Source organism: Heteronotia binoei, chromosome 21, assembly GCF_032191835.1.
Source record: "Heteronotia binoei isolate CCM8104 ecotype False Entrance Well chromosome 21, APGP_CSIRO_Hbin_v1, whole genome shotgun sequence".
NCBI classification, from domain to species: domain Eukaryota; kingdom Metazoa; phylum Chordata; class Lepidosauria; order Squamata; family Gekkonidae; genus Heteronotia; species Heteronotia binoei.
The window spans coordinates 102,006,445-102,034,115 of record NC_083243.1 but is presented as its reverse complement, the minus strand read 5'-3'; the positions used below and the strand labels follow the sequence as shown (position 1 = coordinate 102,034,115).

Here is a 27,671-nt window from a genome sequence, read left to right as displayed (position 1 = left end):
CTGGAAGCTGGCGTATGGCTAGAAATGTATTGTATTAGAAAAAGCAACAACCAACAGAATTATCTCCTAGAATAAGAATAGGAACAAGGCATTTTTAACCAATAAAAGATGGAACTGCAAAACTGGGCAAAGTGAGAGAGAATGATAATTTGTCAATCAGAGAGGACTAGACTAAGGGCATCAAATCTCAGCCAAATGGTGGATGGGAATGACATTTCATACTGGTAACTGAAGACATGATCAGAAGTGAATATTAATTGGGGGCATCTGCTAAGCTAAATTCCTGAAGGTAGACAGGAATGTAAAGACTGGCTATTCTTCTGAAAACACGCCCACACCACAACCTCCAAAAGGAACTGTGGTAAGTCACAGTATTCAAACAGGAGACATGCTCTCCATATGCTTGATTGGGGGAGCAATGAACACTAATGAATGGTAAGTCAGTCCAGCAAATCTTCTCCACCAGTTTGGATGGTCTACCTGTAATGCAGTTGACTCACTGGGTAGATAGAAGGCAGCCTCTGACTGTAATCAGGCAAAATCTGAAGAGTGCGCCAGCCATGGTGAAATTCTGATTTGATTTATATTCATAGTACTATTAGTCTCTCTGTGTACTTGCTCTTCCAAGTTTATACAACTGGAAATAGATTATAAAAGGTGCTAGTGACAACTCTAATGTAGATAGAATCTGCATTATTAGTCCATGTACATTAGAAGCTCAGAACACACAGCCCAGCCTATATCTGTGAAGGTGTTGTGAATGAACATTTAATTTATAGAAGAACTCTGAAGTTGTACCTTTCCCTTGTCAGAATCTGCTAAAGTTCATGGTAACTTGTCAGGATGCAGCAAGATAGTCTTGTGATGGATGACCACTGGACTAGTGAGCTTTGACTCTGACTTTTGCTGTGATAGTCCCTTCAGCCTTGAAAATATGGGAAAGCACTGATGCCAGATCAGTTTGCACTGTTTAGTGGATGTGTAGAGTGCAAGGCGTCTTGGTATGTCTTTTTCTGCTGCACATCAAGGATTCACCAGTGGCCATGAAACTGGAAGATAAGAATTAACTTTACATATTAAAGAACTTTTGGCAGTTATGCTGTTATTCTTTTATATATATGCTGACTTCCTAATTTAAATGTTCCTCTTGAACCAAAGTGCAATTTGCAATATGTGGCATCCAGTGGGACAAGAAGCATATTTTTCCATTTACAAAGCTAACTGGATTACAAACACTAACATACAGTCCTGATGCTACGGTGGATTATGGTCTCTAAGAAATATCTGTGTCCTTTTGGGGATCCCTAGCAAGAAGAGGGAAGAAAAAAAACAAACAACCTATTATAATGACTATAAATTTAAGGAACGAGCATCTTTTTCATGAGACTTTACAACAATAACTTACAAACTGAGTATGATCAAGATGGGTAGCCATGTTAGTCTGTCTGTCGCAGTAGAAAAGAGCAAGAGCAGCAGAAAATTTGTGGCAGCATAAACAAAATTATTTTTATTAAATTATAGAAATCAGGGAAACAATTCTAGATATCTAATGGCATGTTTTAACGCACATGATGATGATGGAGAACCTCTTTAGCCTCCTGCACTGGAAACAAAGAACATTCTCCCCAGTCTTATGTTGGTGACTTGAGTGGAAGATGCAAGATTTGGGCATATGTTCAGCAGATCTATTTCTTCAGCTACTGGGTCTTGAAGACATGATCCAGTAGATCCAATCCAGCCTAACTAGGAATGAGAAGATGGCCTTTTATGCACTTTTAGTATTAATGAACAGTTAATTTGGTTGTGGATGAAGCATGAAATGAGATAAATTGCCCCAGAAGAGAATATTTAAATTTGATAAATTTAATAGCTAGGGATACCAGACCCCCTGGTGCAGGTGGGGTTCCCGCATTTTCAAGCACTCCTCTCTCTCCCCACCCATTATCTCCCAAACAGGCAAAAAGCCATAAATAAATGTGGCATGCCTATATGACCCAAAAGTGACATAGGCACATCAGTGATGTTGGTGGTGACACTCTGGTTTCTACCATAATTCTACCATAGAGTTTTGCCCAAAAACCAGAGTGTCCCCTGACCCCCCCCCCCCCGGTGGTCAAACGGAAACTCCATGTACTATACAAGTGGGAACCCTCAAGACCATTCAGGAGTCATCTTATTTTCCCCTCTCTATTTCCTGTTTCCTTTTCATGAAAGCCATTATAGGCTCTCCCTTTTCCCTGCTTCCTTCTCTCCTTAATGTTGCCAGCTCCTGGTTGAGAAATTCCTGGAGATTTGGTTCTGGCAGGACTGGAGCGTGGGAGTAGGCAAAAGCCTAGGGCATCAGCTCCAAGCAGGGTGCCCCCTCCCTGCTCACACTGTCCCCAAGTCTCGGACTCACTTCCTGTCCACAGTGCCCTCCAAATTAGGCAAGCGCTGCGGAGGGAAAGTGCCTAGTGTTTTTTCTTGGCTTTAAGGGGTCGGGGAAGCTCTGCCAACCCCTTAAAGCCAAGAAAAAATGGTGTTTCCCATCCACAGCACCCGCTGAACTCAGCAAGCACTGCAGAGGGAAAATGCCAAATGTTTTTCTTGGCTTTAAGGGGTCAGGGGAGCTCCCCTGATCCTTTAAAACCAAGAAAATCGGCGCTTCCCATCCACAGCGCCTGCCAAACTTGGCAAGTGTTGCAGAGGGGACACACTGAGCACCCGGCATCATGACGTCACCTCTGGGTGACGTCATCATGCTGCGCATGTGAAAAATCTACTGGGAGGGCGAGTGTTGGGGTTCTGTCTTGGGCGACAGAACCCTATGTTCCAGGCCTGGGTTGTGGAACCTTGGGACAGTGAAATTTGGAGAGGGAAGGAGCACAGCAGGTTATAATGCCATAAAGACCACCCTCTAATCTGGAGCGCCATTGTAATTCTGGGTGATCTCCAGCCTCCACCTGGAGGTCGCCAATCTTAGTTCCCCTGGAGGAATGGCTGCATTGGAAGGTGAAGTCTATGGCATTATACCCCTCTGAGGTCCTTCCTTGAAACCCACCTTCCTCAAGCCACACTCCCCAAATCTCTAGGAATTTTCTAACCCTATCTTCACAACCAAAAGCCAGTCGAACTCTTCTGTCTTAAGCTTTCCCTCCTTACCCCTGTAACCACAACCTAGGAAAACTGTAACAAAGATCTGTATGGCAGGCCACCGGGTCAAACACACTTGCATGGTCAGGAACCCTCAAAGACTTGTGGGGTGGCATTTCACCCTGTGTCCTCCTCCCAACACTGTTTCTTCTTCCTTCCCCAGCAACCCCCATATAATCTCCCCTTTCCCTCAGCCTCTCCTTCTCAGCCTTTTATCGACCTTTTATCTGTCTCCCATCTATTTGCTATTTATTCCCTTCATTTTTACCCTACCTTTCTCCACAGTGGGGACCAAAGCAGCTCACATTATTCACTTCTCTCCTTGTTTGATCTGCACAACAACCTTGTGAGGTAGGTTAGGCTGAAAGTATGTGACCGGTCCATAATCATCCAGTCAGCTTCCACAGCAAGATTAAGGATTTGAACCTGGGTCTCCCAGACCCTACTATGAAGCTCTAACAAGTACACCACACTGACTTTCATAGCATGACTGCTGTTGAAGAGTAGGAAGTAGCCAGTCCTAGTGGAGTTGTACAAGTCAGGTAGTATCAAGTCATTCAGAGGTTGCTGCCAGACCTAGGATTGCCAACATCCATGTGGGACTTGGAAATATCCCAGAATTACAACTGAATTCCAGATGACTGAAATCTCACCCCCTACAAAACTGACTGCTGGGGGTGGAGCGGTTTAGACATTATGGCATTGTAAAATGTATTTGGCTGATGCCTCTCCCTTCTCCAAACCCTGCCCTCAGACTCCACCAACCTGGAATTTCCCAACCTGGAGCTGGCAATCTTAGCCAGGCCTGGCCCCACTGAGTCCTCCCTCAAAAGTCAAAATTAGTCTGGAAGGGGCCCTGTCCCCTCCTGCCTTTTACTGAGAGAACCAAGCCTGGAATTTGTGGTTGCCTAGCAATGGCCACTGAGAGAATCCATTGCTTAAAGCTACAGGCACTCCATTTATGATTTTTTTTTGGGGGGGGGGTGTTATCTACAATGTGGCTTGGTGGTGGTTGTTTTTTTTTTTTTTTTAGCATTCACATTTTTCTGCAAACCTGGTTGCCAAGTCCAATTCAAGAAATATCTGGGGACTTTAGGGGTGGAGCCATAAGCAAAGTTGTGATAAGCACAACTGAATTCCAAAGGGAGATCTGGTCATCACTTTTAAAGGAACCACACACCTTTTAAATGCCTTCCCTACTTTAGAAATAATGAATGATAGGGGCGCCTTCTTCTGGAACTCATAGAATTGGACCCCCTGATCCAATCTTTTTGAAATTTGGAGAGAATTTGAGGAGAGTCATCAGATGCTATGTTAAACGTATGGTGCCTCTACCTTAAAAAACAGCTCCTCTAGAGCCCCAGATAACCCCAGATCAATTCTCCATTATACCCTATGAGAATCTATCTCCATAGGGAATAATGAATTGCCCAGCAGACATCCCCCCCCACCCCGTTTCTGACAACTCTGAAGCAGGGGAAGCATTTCTACTCATTACTGAACTTCCAACTTCTTCAATGTAACACAGATCAACCAAAGGTTCAAGTTTATCACTGAGAGCAGCCATGTTCTTCTGCCAACTCCCCCCCCCCCCGCCTCCCATTCAGCCTTAAAGACACAGACACACCATCTATTCAGCCTTAAAGACACAGACACAAGAGGAAGCCTTTCCAAGTGGAGTCTGAAGCCTCCGGAGGTGGAAAGGCACATGGTGGCTGTGGGGGCAGGGCTTCTCCATACCAGCCAGTTGACTGGGAGCGGGAAGGAGCCTGAGAAAGCAGGAGAACCCCCCTGGGACCTGGGGATTGGCAAGCTTATAATAGAAAGGTCTGTTTTGCATGCTCACTGCTCCAATCACCACTTTAAAGTATCCTCAGATTGGGCCAACTTGGTTATTAGAATATACAGATTGTGGGGTGGGAGAGACTTGGACTTGATTTTTCCACTTGCTTTAACTACAGTTTGCATGCTTGTATAATGAAATGTGTATTACAGCTCCCCAGGAAAGGGTGCCCTTGTTTTTAATTGCTCACTCTGAAGTACAGCATACTTTACAATTCAATGCCAGACAAATTTAGATTATATGATATTCTGCTTATGCTTATAAGGTACAGAAACAGTGTGATCAAATATCAGCTAAGGTAAAAAAAACTTGAAATAGCATGCAGGTAGAACTTATATAGCTAATCCAATAGAATGGAAGGTGGTATAGTTTAATTCTTATGATCCAGTGGAAAGATTTTGCAATGTACAGAGAAACTTTCCAAATTTTATTTACATAAGTGAAGATGGTCTGAATGATTGGGCTTTGCAAATGATGCCTTGTTTCAACTTGAAACAAAGCATAATATTAGAATAGTCCCAAAGCTAGACAGACTCCTCTGCAGGTGTTATACCTGTAGAAAGGTCTCTATAGTCCCAAAAGCAATTTCCTTAAAGAGGAAGCAAGCAGCTTTCCTTAGGAATCAGTCTGTCATTCTCAAGCAGTAAGAGTGGAATGTTACATGCCTCTGATGTGACAGGCCTCAATGTTATACAGGCCTGTAGCTACGGGGGGGAGGGGGAAGGTCCATTCTTTCAATCCCTCCTTCCAACTGTATGGCCCCTCCATTGGAGAGCCCGCAATCCATCCCCTTTGTTCACCGCCACTCTGAACAAGTAGTAGCATTGCTGCTGGTCTTTTTGTTTTTTTTCTCTCCCTTTCCCTAACACAGTGCACAGAACAAAGGTGGGTGGGGGAGAGTCAAGACATCTCTGTCTCTCTGAGAGAGGGGCACATAAGAAAGGGGTGGGGGGAGCAGAGCTGCTTTGACTGCCCAGGTGAAGGGGGGTTTGCTTGTGGAACTCAAGGCAGCTTACAGTGCCAAGAGCCCAGGGCCACCAAAATGATTGGCCCCACAGCCACCCCAAACAACAAATCTTGCTGTGGGCCACATCAAACAAGAAATCCTGGCTACGGCCCTGTATATGCATATACAACACGATTTCTGGATAGTTACGTGTTTCAAGGATGAAGCCTAGGGTTGCCAAGTCCAATTAAAGAAAAATCTGGGGACTTTGGGGGCGGAGCCAGGAGACTGTGGGGGTGGAGCCAGGAGACATTGGGGGTGGAGCCAAGAACAAGGATGTGACAAGCATAATTGAACTCCAAGGGAGTTCTGGCCATCACATTTAAAGGGACAGCACACCTTTTAAAATTCCTTTCTTCCATAGGAAATAATGAAGTATAGGGGCACCATCTTTTGGGGCTCATAGAATTGGACCCTCTGGTCCAATCGTTTTGAAACTTGGGGGGTATTTTGGGGAGAGGCACTAGATGTTATACTAAAAATTTGGTGCCTCTACCTCAAAAAATAGCCCCCCCAGAGCCCCCAATACCAACGGATGAATTCCCTATTATTCCCTATGGGAATCGTTCTCCATAGGGAATAATAGAATGCCCAGTAGACATTTCCCTCCCCCCACGCTTTCTAAAAGGGGGGAGGGCCTCCAAACCAGGGAATCCCCTGCCCCTTCCCTCACACACACACACACACTTACCAGATCTTCTTCCGGAGAACTCTTGTGAAAGCGAAAGCAAAAGAAAGGGCGGGGCTGTTCTCCCAAGCCCTTCCTGCTCGCTGCCCAGCCTTAAAGGGGCAGACATTTTACAAACGGCTCAGGAGCTCTATAATGAAGCCTACAGGTATGTTCTCCCCCCCCTCCACCCCCCACCCCCCCGCTTCCCACTTCTTGAAGACCGGGAGATGAGGCTGCAAACCCAGGGGACTCCCGCCAGAGCGGGGGGGTTGGGAAGCCTAATGAAGCCCTTCCTCAGGTAAGTCTACTCTGATAAAGGGCATATCTTCTAGCAAGAAATTTTTACACACAAGAAATTATTTCTTGAGATCCTGATTGATTTACAACAGCACATAATTCAAAATCTTGGGCAGTATCCTCCTTAACATTTATGTATTTTTCCCATACTTATTCATGTTCTTTATTGTTCAGTTTTGCAGAAAATGAAGAAATAATGCCAGCACTAAGTGGCTGCAATATTTATTTACTATGCTGTATTTATGCCCCACCCTTCTCTCCAGTGAGACCCCAAGTGGTTTACATTGTTCTCTTTTTCTCCATTTTATACTCCCAACAACTCAATGAAGTAGATTAGGCTGAAAGCATGTGACTATAGTGTAGGGTTGCCAGGTCTGTGTTGAAAAATACTTGGAGACTTTGGGGGTGGATCCAGGAGAGGATGTGGTGTGGGGAGCAGCCTCAGCATGGTACAATGCCACAGAGTCCCCACCCTTCAAAGCAGCCATTTTCAGTTTTCGGTTTCAATGACCTGGCGTTAGGAGCGGCTTGGATCACTGCGTCCAGAGCCGCTCCTAACTTAGGCAGTGGAGTGGTCTCCCTGGCTTAGGAGAATCAGTTCTGGGACCCAGGAGGGGTCCTGGAAGGCAGATGGCTTGAGCTGTGGGACAGGGGTGATGGCAGCGGCTGCCTCCCGATCCTGGCTCTCCATAAGCCTTGCTGTCCCGATCACCATTTTAAATGACACAGGGGTTGACTGCCGGACTTCTACCTTTCTTCTTTTCAACTAGAGAGTCTGCATGAATTGGACAAGCTGCATCATTCTTATGAAGACTGTAAATTCTCTTTCTTTCTAATATCAAACTCTGAGGTATTGCTTCTCTAAGCAGGGAAAGTGGAGGGTTGGGACTGAAGAGGAACTTCGGCAGAGGCAAAGGCTGAGAAAGGAAGGGGGGAACTCTCTTTCTCCTCTGAAACTCTCTCTCTTTCTCCTCTCTTTCCAAAAGTTCCTGCCTAATCTGGTGATGTCTATAACCATTGCATGAGAAGTATGAAGCACACCAGTTTCTAATATAGAAAAGACTTGGTGGCTGAATTGAACTGACTTGTTTTAAACTTCTTTCTGGAGAAAGACTTAGCTTTGGGAAAGTTGCTTGCAAGTATATATGGATAAGAAGGACAGCTGGCATAAGAAGCAATCTGAAGGTTATGTTGAAGTGCTCTGAACTAATTCATGTGAGCTTCAAACAGACATCTAGACCTTTGTGAACTGTGTATACTGGACTATAAAATATAATTAGTTTGTTGGCTGAAGGAAGAATACCTGTGCAGTCCTTTAAAGTGGACTATAAACCTCTGATGGTGGATGTTATAGATATAACCTTTTAAGTCTGGTCCTATTTTTCATATGGTTTGAACATTTTTGGTTTTTTATTTTTATACTCATTTTTTCCTGGTTTTCATATCGTACTTGGGAGTTTTTTCTTTTTGTTTTTTACTTTTGCTATTCTTGTTCTGGGAATATCTGGATTAATTTGCTCTGGTTTATGCTATTTTTTTTCTTTTTTCTCTTGGGCTGTTTGTTTAATTTTTAATTTTTGATTTCACCTGTGGATTACAAATGGGGCATCCAGCCCTGGATTACAATTTATAACCTGGTGCAGTTGGATAAATTTGCTTAGACTTGGATTTTATTGAGCTACTGTTGTCAGAAGAGACGTCATAGTGAACTGTTGTTATTTCAGTGAGTTGAACTGTTTTGGCTGGGTGGCACTAAGGATGTTGTGCTAAAAAGACCTTATTATAAGTTTTATCATTGTTTTGGGTCTGGTGAATTGTTGATAGCAGCTAGAAGGCTGTTTTCCTAAAATCATTGTATAATACTGGTATTGTTTGGCAGATACTAGCTTATCTAATATACACAGGAATAATGAGTTCCCAAACAAATTCTCAAGAGGCAGTATAAGGGCTTTGTGGTTGTGAGTGCAAATATATTAATAAGGATGGAAAATAAAGCTGCGATTGGCTTTAAAGAAACAATTTTTTAAAAAGACAATCGAGAAGGTAAACTACCAATCTCGTCACCCAGTTCTACATCTGGTCAAGGGAAATTTATGACCATGAAGGGAGATATGAAAGAGATGCAAAATACTCTACTAACTGACATAGCACAGCTGACTGGTAAAGTAGATAATACAGAGGAGCAGATGGCAGAGATCAAACAAGAGCTTCTAGAGAACAGAAAACAGACAGCAGAGACCAACAAAACCTTAAAGATATTAGATGCTCAGGTGACAGACAATACACAAAAGGTGGAACAACTGGGAAAAAAACAAAATATACATGATACCAGACTCTTACAATTGGAACTAGATAGAGCTGCCTATATGCTGAGGTTTCAAAATGTACCAGAAGAGAAAAATGAAGATTTACAGAAAATACTAAGTGAGGCCTTGGCTGAAATTCTACAGGTGACTCCTCAAAGGATCGAAGAAGAGTTTGATCAAGTCAAGAGAGTGCCATCAAGTTTTATGAGACGGAATAAATTGCCTAGCAAGAAGCTAAAATATCCTTAATTCCAAAAGAAAGTGCAGATTTGAAAGATACTAAAAATTATCGCCCAATCTCTTTCGAATGTGGACTATAAACTTTTTGCAGCAATACTGGCACAACGCCTGAAGAAAGTTCTACAGTCCACAATACACCAAGACCAGGCTGGATTTCTTCCTAGAAGATATTTGAAAGATAATGTTAGAACAGTCTGTAATATATTGGAATACTATGAGGCCCACCCAGAGAAACAATTGGCATTAATTTGTTTGGATGCTGAGAAGGCCTTTGATAATGTTCATTGGCAATTTATGCTGCAACAATTGAAGGGAACGGAATGTGATGAAAATTTCCTGAGAGCAACAGAATCAATATATTCCTCCCAAAGAGCAAGAGTGATGGTGAATGCTAAATTAACAGAAGCAATTGATATCCAAAAAGGTACAAGACAAGGTTGCCCATTGTCACCTTCTTTTTTTATTTTATGCTTAGAGATATTGAATAATCAGATAAGAGAAGATACAAGTATTAAGGGAGCGGTGGTAAAAGGTGAACAATAGAAACTGAGCCTTTGCAGATGACCTGGTTTTTATACTAGAGCAACCAGTAGACTCAATTGACTGTCTTATAAACTTGATTAACCAGTTTACTGGGCAGGACTGAAGATCAACTACCATAAAACAAAATCTTTGACAAAGAATATGACGATAGAGCAAACTCAACTGCTTCAACAAAAATCAGGATTCTTGTATGAGAAAAGAATCAAATATTTAGGTGTACTCATCTCAAATAAATGTAGTAGTTTAAAAATGGACAATTATGATAAACTACTCAAAGGGATTAAAAAAGATTTGGAAAAATGGCATGATTTGAATTTATCTTTGATGGGAAGAATAGCTTCAATAAAGATGAATATTCTACCAAGACTGTTATTTCTATTCCAAACTATTCCAGTATTTTTAAATAGTGGTTTTTTTCAAGAATTGAATGATGGTTTCTAAATATATTTGGCAAGGCAAAAAACCAAGAATTAAATTAAAGATATTGCAAGATTCTAAACTGATATCAGGTATGGGACTTCCAGACTGGCAACTGTATTATAAAGCTTCTATGCTCCTGTGGGTAAGAGACTGGATACTATTGAATGACAAGGGACAACTGTTGTTACAGGGACACGATCTTAACTTGGGCTGGCATGCGTATTTATGGTATCAAAGACTTGAAGGACATTCTTATTTTAAGAATCATTAGTTCCAGAAATCTTTGTGCCACACATGGTCATGGTTAAAAATGAAAATTAACCAGAAAATTCCAAGATGGGTATCCCCAGTGGAAGCATTCACTCCTCCAAATCTTTTAAAACCTAATCAGAGTTACAGATATGACGATCTGTTGGGAAAAGACAATCAATTGAAAACCAGAGAAGAGCTAGAAAACATGGACATTAAAATGAGTTGATGGTTGAGAATGCAAGTTGAATCTAGGTATGCCAAAGACAAGATGGTAGGCTTTAACAATATTCATTTAACAAAATCTTTCTAGGTCCTCAAGAAAAGCTAATCTCTAAACTATATGCATACCTATTACAGATGAAGAAGCAAGATGAGGTAGTAAAAGATTGTATAGTCCAATGGGCGAAAAACTTGGGTCATAATATCATGTTAGAAGAATGGGTTGTGGAAATTCAACATTAAATTAACTAAGTCAGTAACCTTTAAATAAAATCTGTATAAGATGTTTTATAGATGGTACATGACCCCACAGAAATTGTGTAAGATGTATACTAATATATATTAGATGTATACTAATATGTCTAACAAATGTTGGAAATGCGCTAAACAGGTGGGTTCTTTTTATCATATGTGGTGGACATGTGAGATGGTGAAGGACAATTAGAAAATGATGACGGAACTATCACAGAAAATTATGAAGACAAAGATTCAATTCAGACCAGAACTATTTTTATTTAATATATTTCCTGAGGACTATTCCAAAGAGATGAGACACTTGTTGGCGCATATTTCCACAGCAGCCAGGATTCTTCTGGCACAGAGATGGAAACTTCAGGAGACTCCCACGAGAATGGGTTTGGTGGGAAAAATTCTGGAAACAGCAGAGCTGGACTACTTATCTCAGCTGTTGGCTGGGAAATCTAAGGAGGAAGAAAGAAAATACTGGTTGAAATCCTATTTTTGGCTAGATAATCGACTCTTAAGATTCTTTGGTGTGAACTTATATCTCCTTTCCCCTGTGTTCTGTACTATAAGGTTCTCTTTGTTGGAAATGTCAATTTGAATAGGTATTTTAATAAGAAGACTTACAATATAAAAATATAAAAATATCCCTTTTTCCAGATTTGCCTGGAGAAGAGAAGATGTCTAAGGTAAGACAGTCTTGGGGTTCTTGTTTTTATTTTAGTTGGTAAAAGGACTTTTTAAGATTCAGAGTCCCTTTACTTATCCAGATTTGGGTGGTGGGTAGCTTATTTGGAGTTAGGGTTAGGGGGTTCTGCTGGGGGAGGGGGCCTGGGGTGGGGTGGGGTTGCCAATTTGCCCATATCTTACTTTCGTGAGAGGACTTTTAAAAGAGCAGTGTTCTTTTACTTTTCCTGATTTGGGTGGCTTGGATTTCTTGGGGTTAGGGTGAAAGTTTTTTTAAGGGGGGAGGTGTTGGGAAAGTTCCTGTATTGTTAAAAGTTAAGTTTTTTACTGTTTTAAAAGGATTCTGTGTTTGATTTGTTGCTGCTGTGTTGTGCTGCTGTTGTTCCTTTTCTCTTCTGGTTCTGGTTCTTTGTGTGGGGGGGTGCTGTTTGGCCTAATTTTCATTGTTTAAAAGGCCACTTTTTAACAGTTGAATTTGTGTTGGCCTTCTGTTTGGATCTATTTTCTATTGCTGCAGGTTTTGCATCCTCCTGTCCTGTTGTCCCCCTTTTCCTGGTTCTGGTTTTAGAGGGGGTTGTTGTTGACTGATTTGGCCTGAGGTTTCTTATTGGTGAAAAGGCCACTTTTTAAACAGTTGAGTTGCTTGGCCTTTTCTGATTGTGCTGGTTGTTTTGGGGGGTGGGTGGGTTAAAAGTTAAGTTTCTTTCTGTCACGTTATGGTTTTTTTAAATTACTTCTGGTTGGTGTGGGGGTTGGTGAGGGTGTGTGTGGGCTGGGTCACTTTCATGTTTTTATAGAGTTATTTTTGGAGTCTAAGTGTGCTTTCAGTTTGGCTAGGGGCACTAAATAGGCTGCCCCACTAATAAGGGTGTTTTTAGGGATTGTGTTTTTTTGAAATTAAAAAAAAATTAATCCAGTTTAGGGCTTTATCTTCTTTCAAAATTCAAATAGGCCAGATAGGGGTGATTTAAAAGATTTTAGGTTTCTCATAAAAGGCAGCATGACTACTAGGCCACATCAGGCTCCCTTTTAAAGAGACCAGGGTTGCAGTGCATCTTGCTTTCAGCCACTGAAAGCTGGTGCATCCTTAGATTTCCATAGGGTAAACCACAGCTTCTCTCAAGTTATAGGGGACACCTGATTTCTAGTTTGCAAGGAAATCAGGTTTGTCCCAGGATCTAGTTAGGAGAAGTTTAACTAGGAGGATATAACAAGGATTGCCTTCATCTCAAGGTAGTCTTTTAAAAACTGTAGCCAGGTTGAGGCAGGATCACCTAGTCTCCTAAACTTTACCAGACTACTACTACCCCAACCCAAAGAGGGACAGGTTAGGGACCAAAAACAAACAAGTTTTGGTGGGAGGGTTTTTAAAAAGAAGTCAGGGCACCTGTTGGTTCAGGGTACAGTGTAGTGAGTTAGATTTGTAAAAAACCCCACTCTCAGTTCAGGTTGTGTGAGACTGGCCAAGGGTGACATGAGTGACAGGCAGCAGAAGAGGGGCCCTGGGGGCAAGGCCAAAGAGAAGACTAGAGGGGTGGGGGGAAGGGGAGGGGGAGGGGGAGGACCCAGGCCTCCCCCCCACCTGTGTGTAGGGCCACTCCACAGCTGCCTACCAGCACTCCAACCTCTGGCCAGAGTGTGATGAAGAAGAAGGATCGCCTTGGGCCCTTCATCGAGGCTGCTGCTGGGACACCCCCAGCAGAGGTGCCATTAGGTGCTGGCACTGAGCAGGGGCCTGCTGCTCGGGCAGTCTCTCCTCCAGCTGATGTTGCTCGGCCACAGCAGCTGGAGGAGGGGCAGCAAGAGCAGCCCTCCTTGGACATGAGCTTTGGGGACAGTTTTCTGTCCAAAACCTGCTGGTGCTGTGGTGCCCAAGCAGCCAACACCACCCAGCCAGGAGGTCTGTCCCATCGCGACTACCTACGCTCTTCAGGAGTACAGGGAAGGCAGGCATCTCTGCCTGAGATGTTTGGTGGGGGACGCACCTGTGTGCCAAGAGGAGGAATCAGGTATGGCAGGAGGGTGATCGCCTGGAACCTTGCCAGGTCATCGCCCATGGGCTTCCATTTTCAGTGGTCAAGAATCCTGGGGTGCTAGGGTTGCTCGAGTACCTGGCGCCCTGGTACAAAGTTCCTGCGAGAACCACCATTAGCAGGACTATTGTGCCAGCTGTTTTCAGGGCGACCAGATCTGTGCTGAAGGAGCATTTGTCCCGTGCTGCCGGGTGGACTGTTCATTTCACCTCAGATATCTGGAGCTCCCAACATGCGTTCGAGGGGTATCTCTCTCTGACTGCGAATTGGTGGCAACCCAGAGAGCTGGGGGCAGTGCAGTGTGGGGGTGGCAGCAGTAGCGGCAGGCAGGGTCAGGGCCGCCAGGCCGGCTATCGCTGGGCCTTGCTGCACGCCAAAGCAGTTGACATGCCGCACACGGTGGACACTCTCAGAGCCATCCTCTCACAGCAGTTAGAGGGCTGGGTAGGCAGCGAGGACGTCGCCACGGGCTTCATGGTGACTGATGGTGGCTCCAACATCAAGGCGGCTGTCCAGCATCAGGGCCTAAAACGCCTTCCTTGCGTGGCCCACCTTCTCCACCTCGTGGTTAAGGATGCATTGGTCCAGACGAAAAGCCAGGATCATCAGTATCTAGCCGCAACCCATGAGTACCGACTTCTGCTCCAGAAGTGTCGGCACATCACGGGTCACTTCTCATGCAGCAATACAGACTTGTATCGGCTACATGAGAAACAAACACTGACAGGTGTGCCAGGGCACTGCCTGATTGGTGACGTCAGCACATGCTGGAACTCCACCTGTGCCATGGTGGAGCAGAGAGCAGCACTGGATGCCTTTGTCTCTGAGACTTTCGGGATGAGAACCATCTCACCCAAGAGGATTGGGTGGTCATTTCTCAGACTGTGGAGGTTCTTGGGCCCTTCAAGACCCACACAGAAATGCTCTCGTCTGACACGGCGAGCTTCGCACTGGTCGTCCCCATGGTCCAGACGGCCTGTGAGGACCTGGCGTCGTTTCTAGTGCCAGCTCAAGGCCGTGCAGACGTTCTTCCAGTGGTGTCCGCCCTGGTTGTTAGGCTGCAGGAAGGGCTTGAGGCCCGCTTTCAGACTTTCACCCAGGATAAGGTTTACATGATGGTGACCATGTTAGACCTGCGCCTTAAGGGCACAGTCGCCGAGCAGGCCAATGAGCTCGATCGCTGACGAGATGAGCTCTCCCAGAAGGTCGAGCGTTCCAGAGTCAGGGCGGGCCCAGTGCCGGTTGAGGAGGAGGGGGGTAGAAGCAGCTCATCTGCCACTTCCACTGCTGTTGTTCATCCCCAACCTCCCCAGCTAGGCAGTGTTTCCCACCACTCACACCACGAAGAGTGCTGAGATCGAAGACGGGTGCTGCGATGGTGAGGGACTATCTTTTGGAGCCCCTCGAGCCACAGGAATTATCTCTTTTGGACTACTGGATCACGAAGGAGGAGGTCTGGCCGGCCCTCTGCTCCGTGGCCAAGGCGTTCCTCTCATGCCCACCAACGAGCTTGCAGAGCAAGCATGTCTTTTTGCATATGGGCGACATTGTCTGCCCACATCGCAATTGCCTGCAACCCTGGACAGTTGAGCAGTTGGTCTTCCTGAAGGTCAACTTGCCTCTGTTCGGCTCCCCGAACGTAGACTTTGAGAGTGAATGAAGTGAGCACCTACTTGTGCCTATATTCTCTCTTGGCCCGCGCTTGGAAGGTGGTTGTAAAACGCTCCTCCACTAAAAATAGACTAGAGTCCAAAGACAGCCCAAAAACTCACTCACAAATTGATTGGCAGTGCATCCCCCCCTACCCCTCATCCCTCCCCAAACCAAAAGTGAATGCTGGTTTAAAAACTGCAAAGCGATCCAAATTTCCCCAGTCCCCCATCCACACATGCCTAATAATACTGAAAGGGCCATTGCAGCCCCCAACTGTAACCGACAGCACCCACAGGCCCAGCCCGGATAACCCAGGTTTTTTTTCAGGGGAAGGAGGAAGAAAAGGGAGGTGCCAGTGATGATGACAGGCAGCCAGCAGCCATACCAATGCTGAGGTCCCTCTAATGGGACAGTGATGCTGGTTGCCTTCTTCTCACACAATCTGAGGCCCTCCCTATATTGGGGTGCAATTCTGGCTCGCCTCCTCGTGGTGCACCCTGGGTAACGCAAAAGAGCTTGGACCAGCCAACCATCCATCACTCAAGGTGAGTCAAAATGCTTCTTGTTTGTGTCAGATACAGAATGATGTGGAGCTAGGTGTGTGGTCCACCACTTCTCTTGTTTGAGAGTTGTGTTGCTTGGGGCAGGGCTGGAGAGCTGGGATCTGTAGATTGTGTGTTCTGTGGCAGGGAAGCTGGCACCTGGGTGAGAGACCCAGAGCCAGCATGCTTGTTGTGCTTGGCCAGCTCTCCCCGTGTTGTTTGGAGCAGGGATGGAGAGCTGGCATCTGGGTTTGCTGCAGCCACGTCTGCAGAGCAGACCTTGAGCAGATTGTGTTTTGTGTGGCAGTGACACTGGCAACTGGGTTTATATTGGTTCCAGGCCTGCAGGGTTCATAGAGTAGATAGAGGGATGTAGTGCATTTGGGTCCTATAGAGATTATCTGGTGTGAAGTTAGGTTTGGCTTTGGGTGCCCCAGGAATTGGACCCCCTAGTCTAATTTTTTTTTTGGCCTTGTGGGTTTTGTGTGGGACAGTGCCCTGAAGCTGCACAGCAGTTTGGGGGGCTCTCCTCAAAACCTCCTGCTCCCCAGAGCCACTTTTCCCACGACAATTACAGTGAGGAAGTGGCTCTAATTGTTTTTTTCTCACCATTGGGAGCAGTGTTCCTTTTGGAGTGCCCACAGATGGGTGCAGTCTTTTTGGGCCAGGGGGGGTTCATGCTGGGGAGTCCCCTGAAGCTGTCCTGTAGGGGCCTCTCCCTCAAAATCCCCTCTGGCCAGAGCCACTTTCCCCACAGCAATTATAGTGAAGGAAGTGGCTAATTGGGATTTCCCCATCATTGTTGGCAATGGGCGTTTTGGGGAGCCCAAAGACAGGGACCCCCTGGCCCAATCTTTTTGGGAATTGGGGGTTTTGTAGGGGAGAGTCCCCTGCAGTTTTTGGGGCTCTCCCTCAAACCCCCTGCCCTCCAGTAGCCTCTAATTATGCCCTATGTTGCCATTGATTTCAATGGCCCATAGGATATAATGGTGGAATAGGGGCACCCTCTTTGGATACCCCTGGAATGGGATCCCCTATCCCAATCTTTTTGGGACTTGGAAGGTTTGTAGGGGAGAGTCCCCTGCAGGTCCCCTGCAAATTTGGGGGCTCTCCCTCAAACCCCCTTCCCTCCAGGCAGCTTCAAATATACCCTATTTGCCATTGATTTCAATGGCCCATAGGGTATAATGGGGCCGTAAATAATAATAATAATAATAATAATAATAATAATAATAATAATAATAATAATAATAATAATTTTATTTTTGTATCCCGCCCTCCCCCGCCAAGGCAGGCTCAGAAATATATTCAGAAATAGCTGCGCATCTACCGTATATGCGGCTATTCCGACTACGGAATTCAGAAATATACGGGATTCCGTATTCCCCCCCCCCCGTATACTTCCGAATCCGTGTACTACCGAATTTTTTTTTTTTTTGCACATCCCTAATTAGCACCTGGCTCTCCCAGATCCTAATCTGACACTAATCATAATACCACACTGGCTCCCTGGCTTAATTTACTGGTATATTATCAGTAGTTCACATGATCTCTTCATAGAGATGCTTTGTGGTAGCATTTTCTAATTATTACTGTTGACTAAATGAAAAGCTGAGATTTGTTTTATGATGTTTTAACCTTCTAAGCTACAACTTTGTCTTTTAACCTTTGCTTTCAATAAGTATTAGTTTCTTATACACAATGTAGTATTTTGTATTTGCATTATTTGAAATCCTTTTTGAAGACCCTTTTTTTTGGGGGGGGGGGGAGGGAGTTTAGGAATTCTATAGGAAAATGAAGTTTAAGTCCATTACTTATGAACATATGAAGCTGCCTTATACTGAATCAGACCTTCAGTTCATCAAAGTCAATATTGTCTACTCAGACTGGCAGCGCCTCTCCAGGGTCTCAAGCTGAGGTTTTTCACGCCTATTGGCCTTGACCCTTTTTAGTTGGAGAGGCCGGGGATTGAACCTGGGACCTTCTGCTTACCAAGCAGATACTCTACCACTGAGCCACTGTTCCTCCCCTTGAAACTACCCAAGGCTTCATCCTATCAAGGAGAGGTTGTGATTGATGTCCACCAATCTGGTGGTAACCTTTGACTCTAAGTTCTGGTGTGAGGGTTCCTGTCACTTTGGAAAATATGGAAAAGCATTGGTGCCTGAACTGCTTGCGTTCTTTTCTGGTTATGTAGCGTGCAAGTGTCTGGTCATGTTTTGCTCTTTTGAGAATCAAGGATCAACAGGTTGCCATGGAACTGGATGATAAGAGTAAGCTCTGTATATTAATAGGGGTTAAAAGTCTGGGGAAAGGACTTTTGGAGGAAGAGAACTTTGGGCATCCAAGTCCTTATTCTTTGTGTATATGCTGACAGTTCCTATTCAAAATATTTTAAACATTCCTCATGAGCCAAATCTTTATGTTGGAGTATATGTTAAATCAGGAACACTTCCCCTTTTTGTTAGTGAGGTTTAAGCAGATTATTCAACTTTCTGGATCTGGAAACTGTGTCTTCTCAGAATGGCAATATACAAGTCTTCCTGCCAATTTCACATGGACACAAGGATTTCAGTCTAATGGCCCAATGGATATCACCCCTTCCTGAATTTGAGGGTGGTTTTTTTTTTAATCCCACTGATTTCTTTTCTACTCCTACTTCAAGCAAATACCCACCTAGCTCTTCAAAAATTACCCATGCTCTGGAAATTATAGCTCTCATTCTTAGTTTATTGGATTGTAGAATTTCATTTCGCTAATTTGAGATTTGAAATAGAGTAGTACTTAATCCAATTCTTACTCTGAGCCAATATTTGCTGGTGTCAATACCATAAACTCCATTTCATTAATTTCTTGGAAATATATTTCTTTGTACTGGCAAGATTCCAAAGAGACGCCATCTGGGTATGCACAGTATACCAGTTCATTGAATCAACTGTGTCAAATTTGGATTAATGAGTTATATACATATTGAACAACATACATAGTTTCAGGGATAGAATTCTAAGAAATTCTGAAGCTCAGATTGCATGATATCTCATGTTTCATTTTCCTATTTTCCTTTAGCAATTTCCTTGAGGATCCAGATGTACATAAAGCCAAAATGTTATAAAGTAATAATAACCAGTGCTATAGTACCATCGCTAATTCCAGTGTTTCCAGCCAAACACACACAAAAAAATTAGAAAAAAAACAATGTGTAGATGCTAATCTAGCTGTACTTTACGCACCTAAAATGTTTAATGAATGTCAGTCTCCAAATGCTAGGCAAGCTTCACTTAGCTGGCATTTTAGTAGGAATGATTTGGGCATTCAAAGAAAGGTATCCATTGTCAAGTTAGCATCCATGATAGTGGTTAATAAATTACACATGGGACAGAGAGTGTATAGAGAGAACTTTTTCTCCCTCTCCAAAATGCTAGAACAATGAAGTTAATTTGCAATAGATTAAGTACAGACAAAAAGAAGTACTTCTTTACTAAACAAATCATTAAAATGTGCCACCGTGTCAGTTGGACATACTGATGCCACAAGCACAGCTGGCTCTGAATGGAGTTAGAAAAATTTTGTCAGATAGATGTATCAGTGGCTACTAGCCATAGTGACTAAACGGAATTTCTACATTCAGAGACAGAAAACTTCTGAATACCAGTGCTAGGAGGCAACACTGGTGGAAGGCAATGGCCTGTATTCACTGTTATTAGCAGGCCCAGAACTGGGGGAGGCTCTGTTGGTGCACACTTCTCACAAATCCTACACTTGTTCTAAAATCAGGGATTTAATTGGTGCTTCCCCTCTTGAAAAAATTCCTGGCTATGGGGCTGGTTGTTAGTCCTCTAATGGAAGTAGTTGGTCACTGTATGGCATAGAATGCCAGATTAGATGGACTACTGATCCAGCAGGGCTTGTTTTATGTTCTTGTTTTTAATATGATTCCACGCTCTGTTCACAAAGGAACCAGGAAGTAAAAAACAATATGCAATTGCCTTGGTTGCAGCTTAATGTATATTCATGGTAATATTGGCAAGAATAGGAAAACAACATCCAGAACACTAATCTACTTAGCAAAGTTTTAGATGGCCACTGAAAAACACCAAATTGCTTGTTACATAAACTGCTCCCTGAACACAGTTGCAACTTCTCGTAAGCGAACCTAAAGCTGTCCATGTTTCTTTTGGGACTTTTGAGCCTAAGTATACAAGGAACAAACTTGGTACTGTATTTCCAGAAATGGAAGGAGGCAAAGAACATTCAAATAATACATTTTTATTTAGGATAAAAAGAAAAATGTAAATTAAAGTAGAGAGACAGACTAAGCAGTTGGTCCAGCAGAATATCATATATACCCAGAGGAAGCTAGTACACAGTCTAGTCACATGAAAAGACATGGCGAGGGGGTGATGCTGCCTGAATGGGGGGGGGGGGGACTTGATCCAAGTTGATCTCTGAGTCCTAAGGGCAGTCAAATCCACACTGCTGATCAAAAGGGTCTTTTTAAATACTTTTTGTCTGTTGGACCATTGGGGTTTGAATTTGGGAGGAAAAAAATCCAATTTTTTGGTAGCACTACAAGGGGTGGGTGAAGAAAAGACAAAAAACTAGCTTGGGCAGTGGTAAAAATTGACCTAATTAATGTCCTGCTTCTCTGGGCAAAGCAGAATACCTGCTTTCATTCTGGGTGTAATTGATTAGTTTATTATTCTGGGAGGGGCGCATTTCATTCACAGATATCTGCCCAGTACCAGGCATCCAAGATAGGCCTTGACAATAGATGCCTTGGGTCTCTTCTGGGCTTGGATGGCATTTTATTTCCCTCTATGTATCGCTAGTTTTAAAGTTCTCTTTATTGGCAGAAAATACGCTTACCAAAATTGGGAAGGGACCATAGTGGCCATTTTTCTTTCTCTAATACATCAGAGGTACAAGATTCCAAGGGTAGGGGCCTTCTGAATGGCTTTTCCCTGGTGAGGGGAATGTATTCTGAGCAACTTGTCCTTTTTTCTATTTTTGTTGTAGTAAATTTAAGTAGTTTACTTTTTGGACATTTTTTGGACTTGCTGTTTACAGTATTTAACTCTTTCTACTACTTTTAATATGAGAAATCCAGTTATGTCTTATGCTTTATATTAGTAAAGTTCTAGTAGCTAGGACTAGATTGCACCTATTATGGAGAAATAATCCCATATTCTGGTTACTAGAACCTCTGTTTCTATATCTCCAATTATGCACACATAGAATTGCAAATTGAAGAATTGCAGATTTATACCCCGCCCTTCTCCCTGAATCAGAGACTCAGAGCGGCTTGCAATCTCCTATGTCTTCTCCCCCCACAACAGACACCCTGTGAGGTGGGTGGGGCTGAGAGGGCTTTCACAGCAGCTCCCCTTTCAAGGACGACAACTGCGAGAGCTATGGCTAGCCCAAGGCCATTCCAGCAGGTGCAAGTGGAGGAGTGGGGAATCAAACCCGGTTCTCCCAAATAAGAGTCCGTACACTTAACCTCTACACCAAACTGGTTCTCCACACCAAACTGGCACAGTGCACCACAACATTATGAGAAATGGGGTGTACATCTCCCATATCTCCATCCAGCCCTCCAGACTCTGTTTGAACAAGGCATATGAGCAACTAAAGTAACTAGAATATTGTTACAGTGCTTTAAGCCGTTTTATAATTAAATACAACTTATGCCAATGATTTGTCTTTGTACTAGTACATTTGCTCAAGCCTTCCTATGGCTATCAAGAGCCCCATGGCGCAGAGTGTTAAAGCTGCAGTACTGCAGTCCTAAGCTCTGCTCACAACCTGAGTTCGATCCCTGGCGGAAACTGGGTTTTCAGGTAGCCGGCTCCAGGTTGACTCAGCCTTCCATCCTTCCGAGGTCAGTAAAATGAGTACCCAGCTTGCTGGGGGGAAAGTGTAGATGACTGGGGAAGGCAATAGCAAACCACCCCGTAAAGTCTGCCGTGAAAACGTTGTGAAAGCAATGTCACCCCAGAGTCGAAAATGACTGGTGCTTGCACAGGGGACCTTTCCTTCCTTTTCCTTTCCCATGGCTATAGTTTGATAGGTGGAGGTTCAACACCAACACTATCTTGAAATCCTTCAAAGAATGGTGGCATAAAAACGTAAAAGATAGACTTCTGATAGTTCTGAAAAGGAAAACAAATAATTCCAGTGCCTGTGATAGCATAATGTACATTATATGAAGAAAGAGACCTACAAAGACTCGCAGAAAAGGGCAGATCCCAATTCTCTCCTGCTGTCTCCTCCTCTCCCCTCTTGCTTGAGCTCTATTCACTCTTCCTCCTTCCCAACCTTCTGTTCTTTCCCCTTTGCCCATCCTGCACTGTCTCTGCTTCTCCCCTTTGCCAGTTCTCACCAGCCACCCACACTTCCTATCCATTGACCTTTACTTCTGCCCAGCAGGTGAGCTTGCCTGCTTGAAGAAGCTGTTGCCACCACAGCATTATGGACTGTTATACCCACTATACCATTGAAACACTGGATTATTTAATGTCTGTGCATGCATCTCTTGAAGATTTTGGGATGACTTTATCCCTATTCTTTTTGTAACCATTAAAATTTGTCTGTGTGACTATGGGGATTCTGCCCTAGATTGAAAGATTTGTGTTTTAGCTCTGCCTGTCCCTGTTGTGCATACTTCTCATAGAGGAAACATGTGGCTATTAGATATAACAATATGAAGCTGCTATATGCCAACTCAGACTAATGGGTCAGCTATGCCACATCTATCTATCTAATTGGCCACTGCATTTCAAGGTTCCAAACAGAGATCTTTCTCAGCCCTGCTACCTGACAACAGGCTCTTAAGTGGAGCTGCCAACACCTCTCCACTTTCAGGTTACTCTCTATTGCACTATGACTTCTGGCCCCTGTCCACATTCTATTTAATAGGGTTTATATTTAAAGCTATGAGAAATAAACCAAGTAATTTGTGAGAATACTAAAATGGCCCCAAAATGCCACAGATCAAGCTTCATTATTTCTCAGTGCAGGACTAACATTTCACCAAATGATGCTGAAAAATAACACAATACATAGGAGGCACACAGGAAGTCTTCTGGCTGCCATGTAAGTACGTTTAGGGGAATGTTAGATTCTTAAAACTGGGCAGATATCTGGCATACCGTATCAGCTAATTTAGATCACATTTTAAAAATAATCTATTTTGAAACAAAGTTAAGTGGATAATGAGACTATTTTGTTTCCTTTAATTTAAAGTCTAGTTTTCAACGTCTTATCCAGCTTCACTCTGAAGTATCCCTCTCCTCCCACAATGGGGTCCAGTCACACTTGATCTGAAGCCAAGATCTATGTATGCCAAATTTGTGCCCCCTGGACAATTGATGTAAATGACAGCAGAGTCTGCAGCAGCCCTCAAATATTTCTCATAGATGGAGTTTTGCCTTTACTTGAATTGGTTAATTGGTCCCAAATTCTGTGTTAGAAATGATATCCTTTAGGAACAGTATTGCTCCATGCACAGACAAGCTATTACTGGGGAAGTTTCCTCCCTGTGTAAACACCAGGCAGGATTGGGAGAGATCAGGGTCAAAGAGCCACTTCAAGCGTCATCCTCACAACGTGGAAAAATCATCATTGCTTAAAACTTTGTTTAATAAGGACAAGGGAACTAAAAGTTTATACTTATCTTTCGCGCACAATGTCAAGCGTCCCGAGTGCGTCCTTGGTAGTCTGTGGGGCGATTTGTATATGTCTGAGAACCTCGAGACTTGAGAACCTCACACACTGTTTCTGCTACGCATTGTATTGACGGCCAAAGTATATGTTAGGTTGGAGATCTGTCAATCCAGTTCAGGCCTTTAAAAAAATAAAACGCGCGGCGCGGCCGCTTTGCAGGCCGCGGCAGAGGTGGATGTCTCTCTTCCCCCACCCCCAATCGTTTCCCAGTCTAAATCACACACTGTTACTTGTTTTCACGCAGGGGAATGAGGGCAATTAAACGGTAGGAGTGTGGGATGTGTGTGTTAAACATCCTACCTCAATCAGCAGCCTACGGCTTGGCTCACATGAGCAGCTGGAATACTGCAGCTCATTTGGGGAAGGGTGGGGGAATCACTCGCTTTTAGTCACGGATCTCCCGCCCAGTGCATGCTTTGGCCCTCTGCGCATCTCCTGAGCCTCTTCCCTGCCTCGGGCAAAGGGCCGCTGCCACACATCACCTTGGTTTGATTTATTCTCCAGGAAACCCCCCAGGCGGGGCTGATGCATTAGCAGGTCCCTCCTCCGCTTCGCCTTCCGGAGTCGCTCTTCCCTTGTCTCTGCTGCGGCTCATGATCGCGGGGGTGTCGTCGTTACTTCAATAATAACAATGTTGGGGGCGGGGGGGGGGAATCCACCCTTGAGCCCTACACGTCAGGCGGAAGGAAAGCGGCCTCATCTTCTTTAAATGGTATGGCTTGTCATCCGAGCATGCTCCTGTGTGGGCAGGCGAGGGGGTATAAAAAGCGGGGAACGCGGCGCCGAGAGCACCAGTAAGCAAACGAGGCAGTTGGGAGTGCGGGCGGGTTTGGTACAACGGAGGCATTGCGGTCTGTGTGGCTAAGAGCTCGCTGCTGCCAGAAGCGGCTTATTCCGTGGGCTCACGCGGTTGGGGCTCGAATTTGTAGAAGAGGCGACCCTCGGTGGCTTTCCCGCGCTTTTGGTGCCTCGTTCTCTCCCGCCGAGGAAAACTCAAACAGCCGGGACTGAAGCCCAGCATAAGCCGGCAGGTGGTCAACAAACACCTTGTGCCCCCTCTGCTCCACGTTTTCTCCCTCAGCGAAGATGATGGCAGCGGCCGCAGCAGCCAAGCCCGCCGAGTTGATGGGCATCAGCTCGAGCTACCAGGCGGTCATGCCGCACTTCGTGTGTATCACCGAGGAGTATCCTCAGCCCATCCGGCCCGCCAAGCTGCCCAAGGGCAAGCTGCGCAGACCCCGGCAGTCTCGCTTCAAGACACAGCCGGTGACCTTCGACGAGATCCAGGAGGTGGAAGAGGAAGGGGTCTCCCCCATGGAGGAAGAGAAAGCCAAGAAGTCCTTCCTGCAGTCTCTCGAGTGCCTCCGGAGGAGCACCCAGAACCTTAGCCTGCAGCGGGACAAGCTCAGCAGCTGCAGCCGGCTGAGGAACAGTCTGGACTCCAGCGACTCCGACTCTGCCCTCTAAAGGGGAGCGGCAGCTTGGCCCGGCTTGCAGGGCGCCCCTTGCCAACCCAAGCTGGGAGAGAGAGACAGGCAAAAAACTTGAGCCGCCCTCCTGTGCGGGGCTTCGTAGTGAAGCTGGCAGATAGCAAACCCAGGAGAACTTCGCAGAGTATCGTTTCTTAAACCGGACGAGGAGGCTATTTCCAAAGGGATTCGCTGCGGGTTGCGTTTGATCGTGTCCCCCCCCCCCCCTCCGCCCCACGACTATTGGACGCTCTTGCTTGATTTTGTATCATAGATCCAAATTCTAACAGACGGGAGGACAGAGATTTGGAAGAATGATCTTGGACGGATGATGTTTCTTTGCTCCCCCTCTAAAACAAAAAAACTCCGATAAAAAAACCGTGTGAATGTGCTAGATTCAAAGAACAGTTTGCAAGTGAGGTCAAGATATATTTTTTAAAGAAAGTGCTTGTATGTATGTACAACCTTGGCTGTTTTTTTATTTAAGAAAAAAAATGCACATCCCTTTTCTAACTGATCAGAAAAAAATGAGATGTTTTATGAATGCAGTCAGCTGCTGTACTTTATATTTATTTTTGCATTTAAACTCTTGACTTCATTAATTTAATATCTTTCTATCTGAATGTCTGTAATTATTTCCACGAAAGAGAAATAAAAATGATATATTTGCACAATGCCTTTGGGCGCTTTGAAGCTGCATTTTAATCTTTTTAACCTTCTGGGCAGTATTGTACTGAACCCTAATCTTGGGGAGGGCAAAGAGGTGGGTGCTGTAGGTTTTGGAAGGAGAACTTGCAGTATGCCATTAGTTCATTCTTTCCTCCACGGTATTTTTAAGCATAATATTAATAACCTAGTCAAAATTAAAGCTCCTTAGAATTTCTCTTAAATATAGTGCAAGTAAAAACTCACTGTTTTGATTAAGGTTATCAACTTTTTTTCTGATTCGAATAGGTTAAATTCTGAAACTAAATGTAGTACAACAATGTAATAGGTGAGGCATTTGAGGAGGGAAGCCACAAGCTTTTATAGGCAGAGTTGTTTCTTCCTATCCATTCGGTCTTCTGCACTCCCCTTAGGGACTTTCATTTCAAACTGGTACGTTTGGGTTGGACGCATGTAAATAAAAAGTCCACATGTAAGATGTGGAAATTAAAAAATGACTGCTATTGCTCCAGTTTCTTAAATGTAAGAATACTAAGCTTTGTTTTCCACCCCCAACTTTTTTTTTCTTGGAAAACACTAGGCCGTGTCAACTTACCAAATATTATCAGATGGGCTTTAAATTTGGTGTGGAACTCTAGAAGCTGGGCAGAAGGAAAGAATGCATGAAACAGCCCCTGCATCTCTAGAAATCTATTATGTTAAAGAATGGAATAGAACCTGTAAAGTGGAAGACTGAATTCTGCTTGTGAGGATTTGGGGAGGGAACCTAGCTTAGTAATGTCAAGACAGATTTTGCTGTCTTGCAATGCTCAAGGGTTTGCTTTTGAAAAGAGAAACTGAGCACTTTCACAAACACAATGAATAATGCACTTTCAGTCAACTTCCAGTGCCCTTTGTAACAGGATTTTACTTTATGAAATGGCAAAATCACTTGCCAGTGGATTGAAACTACATGCCCTCAAAAAGTCTGGAGGTAGAAATAGAAGTCAGGAATGAGATGCACTGGTGGAATTGAGGAATGTAAGTCCATTTAAAAGGCAGTGCTGCAGAACTGGACATATGGAGTATAGACTAGAATGGCATTAGATGATACAGCTCAAGGCAAAAGCATGGCATGCACAATGGCCAAGTCTGAAGAACAATTGAACAGTATTAGGAAGGTTGTACTCAGACTGCAGTTCAGAATGCATTACAAAAATTCAAAATGCATGAAACGCTTAGAGTTACTATGCAGGAAGAAACATAATCTGACTTGCAAGAAAATGAGACCACAGGGAAGCATTTTCTTCCTTGACAGTAATGTTTCAAGAGACATCTTAAAATCCAGCAAAGTTACAATGCCAGGTTTTCACTCACCATAGCAGTAAACTTTAATGGATGCTTAATGTATGTTTTCTTATACCACCTACACATGAAGAAAACAAAACCATTATGCTAACCTGGAAACTAATCTGTAAAATAATCAGTTTTCATCAGCAGATTTCTAGCACTGGTTGGACTCAATGAAAGCTGCTTTAATTAGGTTTTTTCTTTAATTAATTAGGTTTTTTCTTTTTTGGGGGGGGAGTCCAGTTGCTTCTTTAGCTCAAAATACAGTGGTATTTTAGAGCAGGCTGATTATCACTGACAACATTTAGTGACAAGGGAAAATATTCAGATTGCTGTATATTGATCCTTCAAGTTATATGACTTAGCAGATTTATCACTGTTAAAAGCCCAACTACA

At 44.1% G+C, this 27,671-nt stretch overlaps 1 protein-coding gene across 1 annotated transcript; it reads left to right on the top strand.

Annotated features, from left to right (window-relative positions):
- Positions 1-24,548: 24,548 nt before the first annotated feature.
- C21H11orf96 (chromosome 21 C11orf96 homolog) lies at positions 24,549-25,954 on the top strand. The gene has a single exon (XM_060262820.1). The coding sequence runs from the start codon at positions 24,898-24,900 to the stop codon at positions 25,276-25,278; it is 381 nt and encodes a 126-aa protein (XP_060118803.1). The 5' UTR covers positions 24,549-24,897; the 3' UTR covers positions 25,279-25,954.
- The last annotated feature ends 1,717 nt before the right edge of the window (positions 25,955-27,671 follow it).

Bases quoted from the DNA above. Each gene is read 5' to 3' on its own strand.
- C21H11orf96 (XM_060262820.1), top strand. From the start codon at position 24,898: ATGATGGCAGCGGCCGCAGCAGCCAAGCCCGCCGAGTTGATGGGCATC.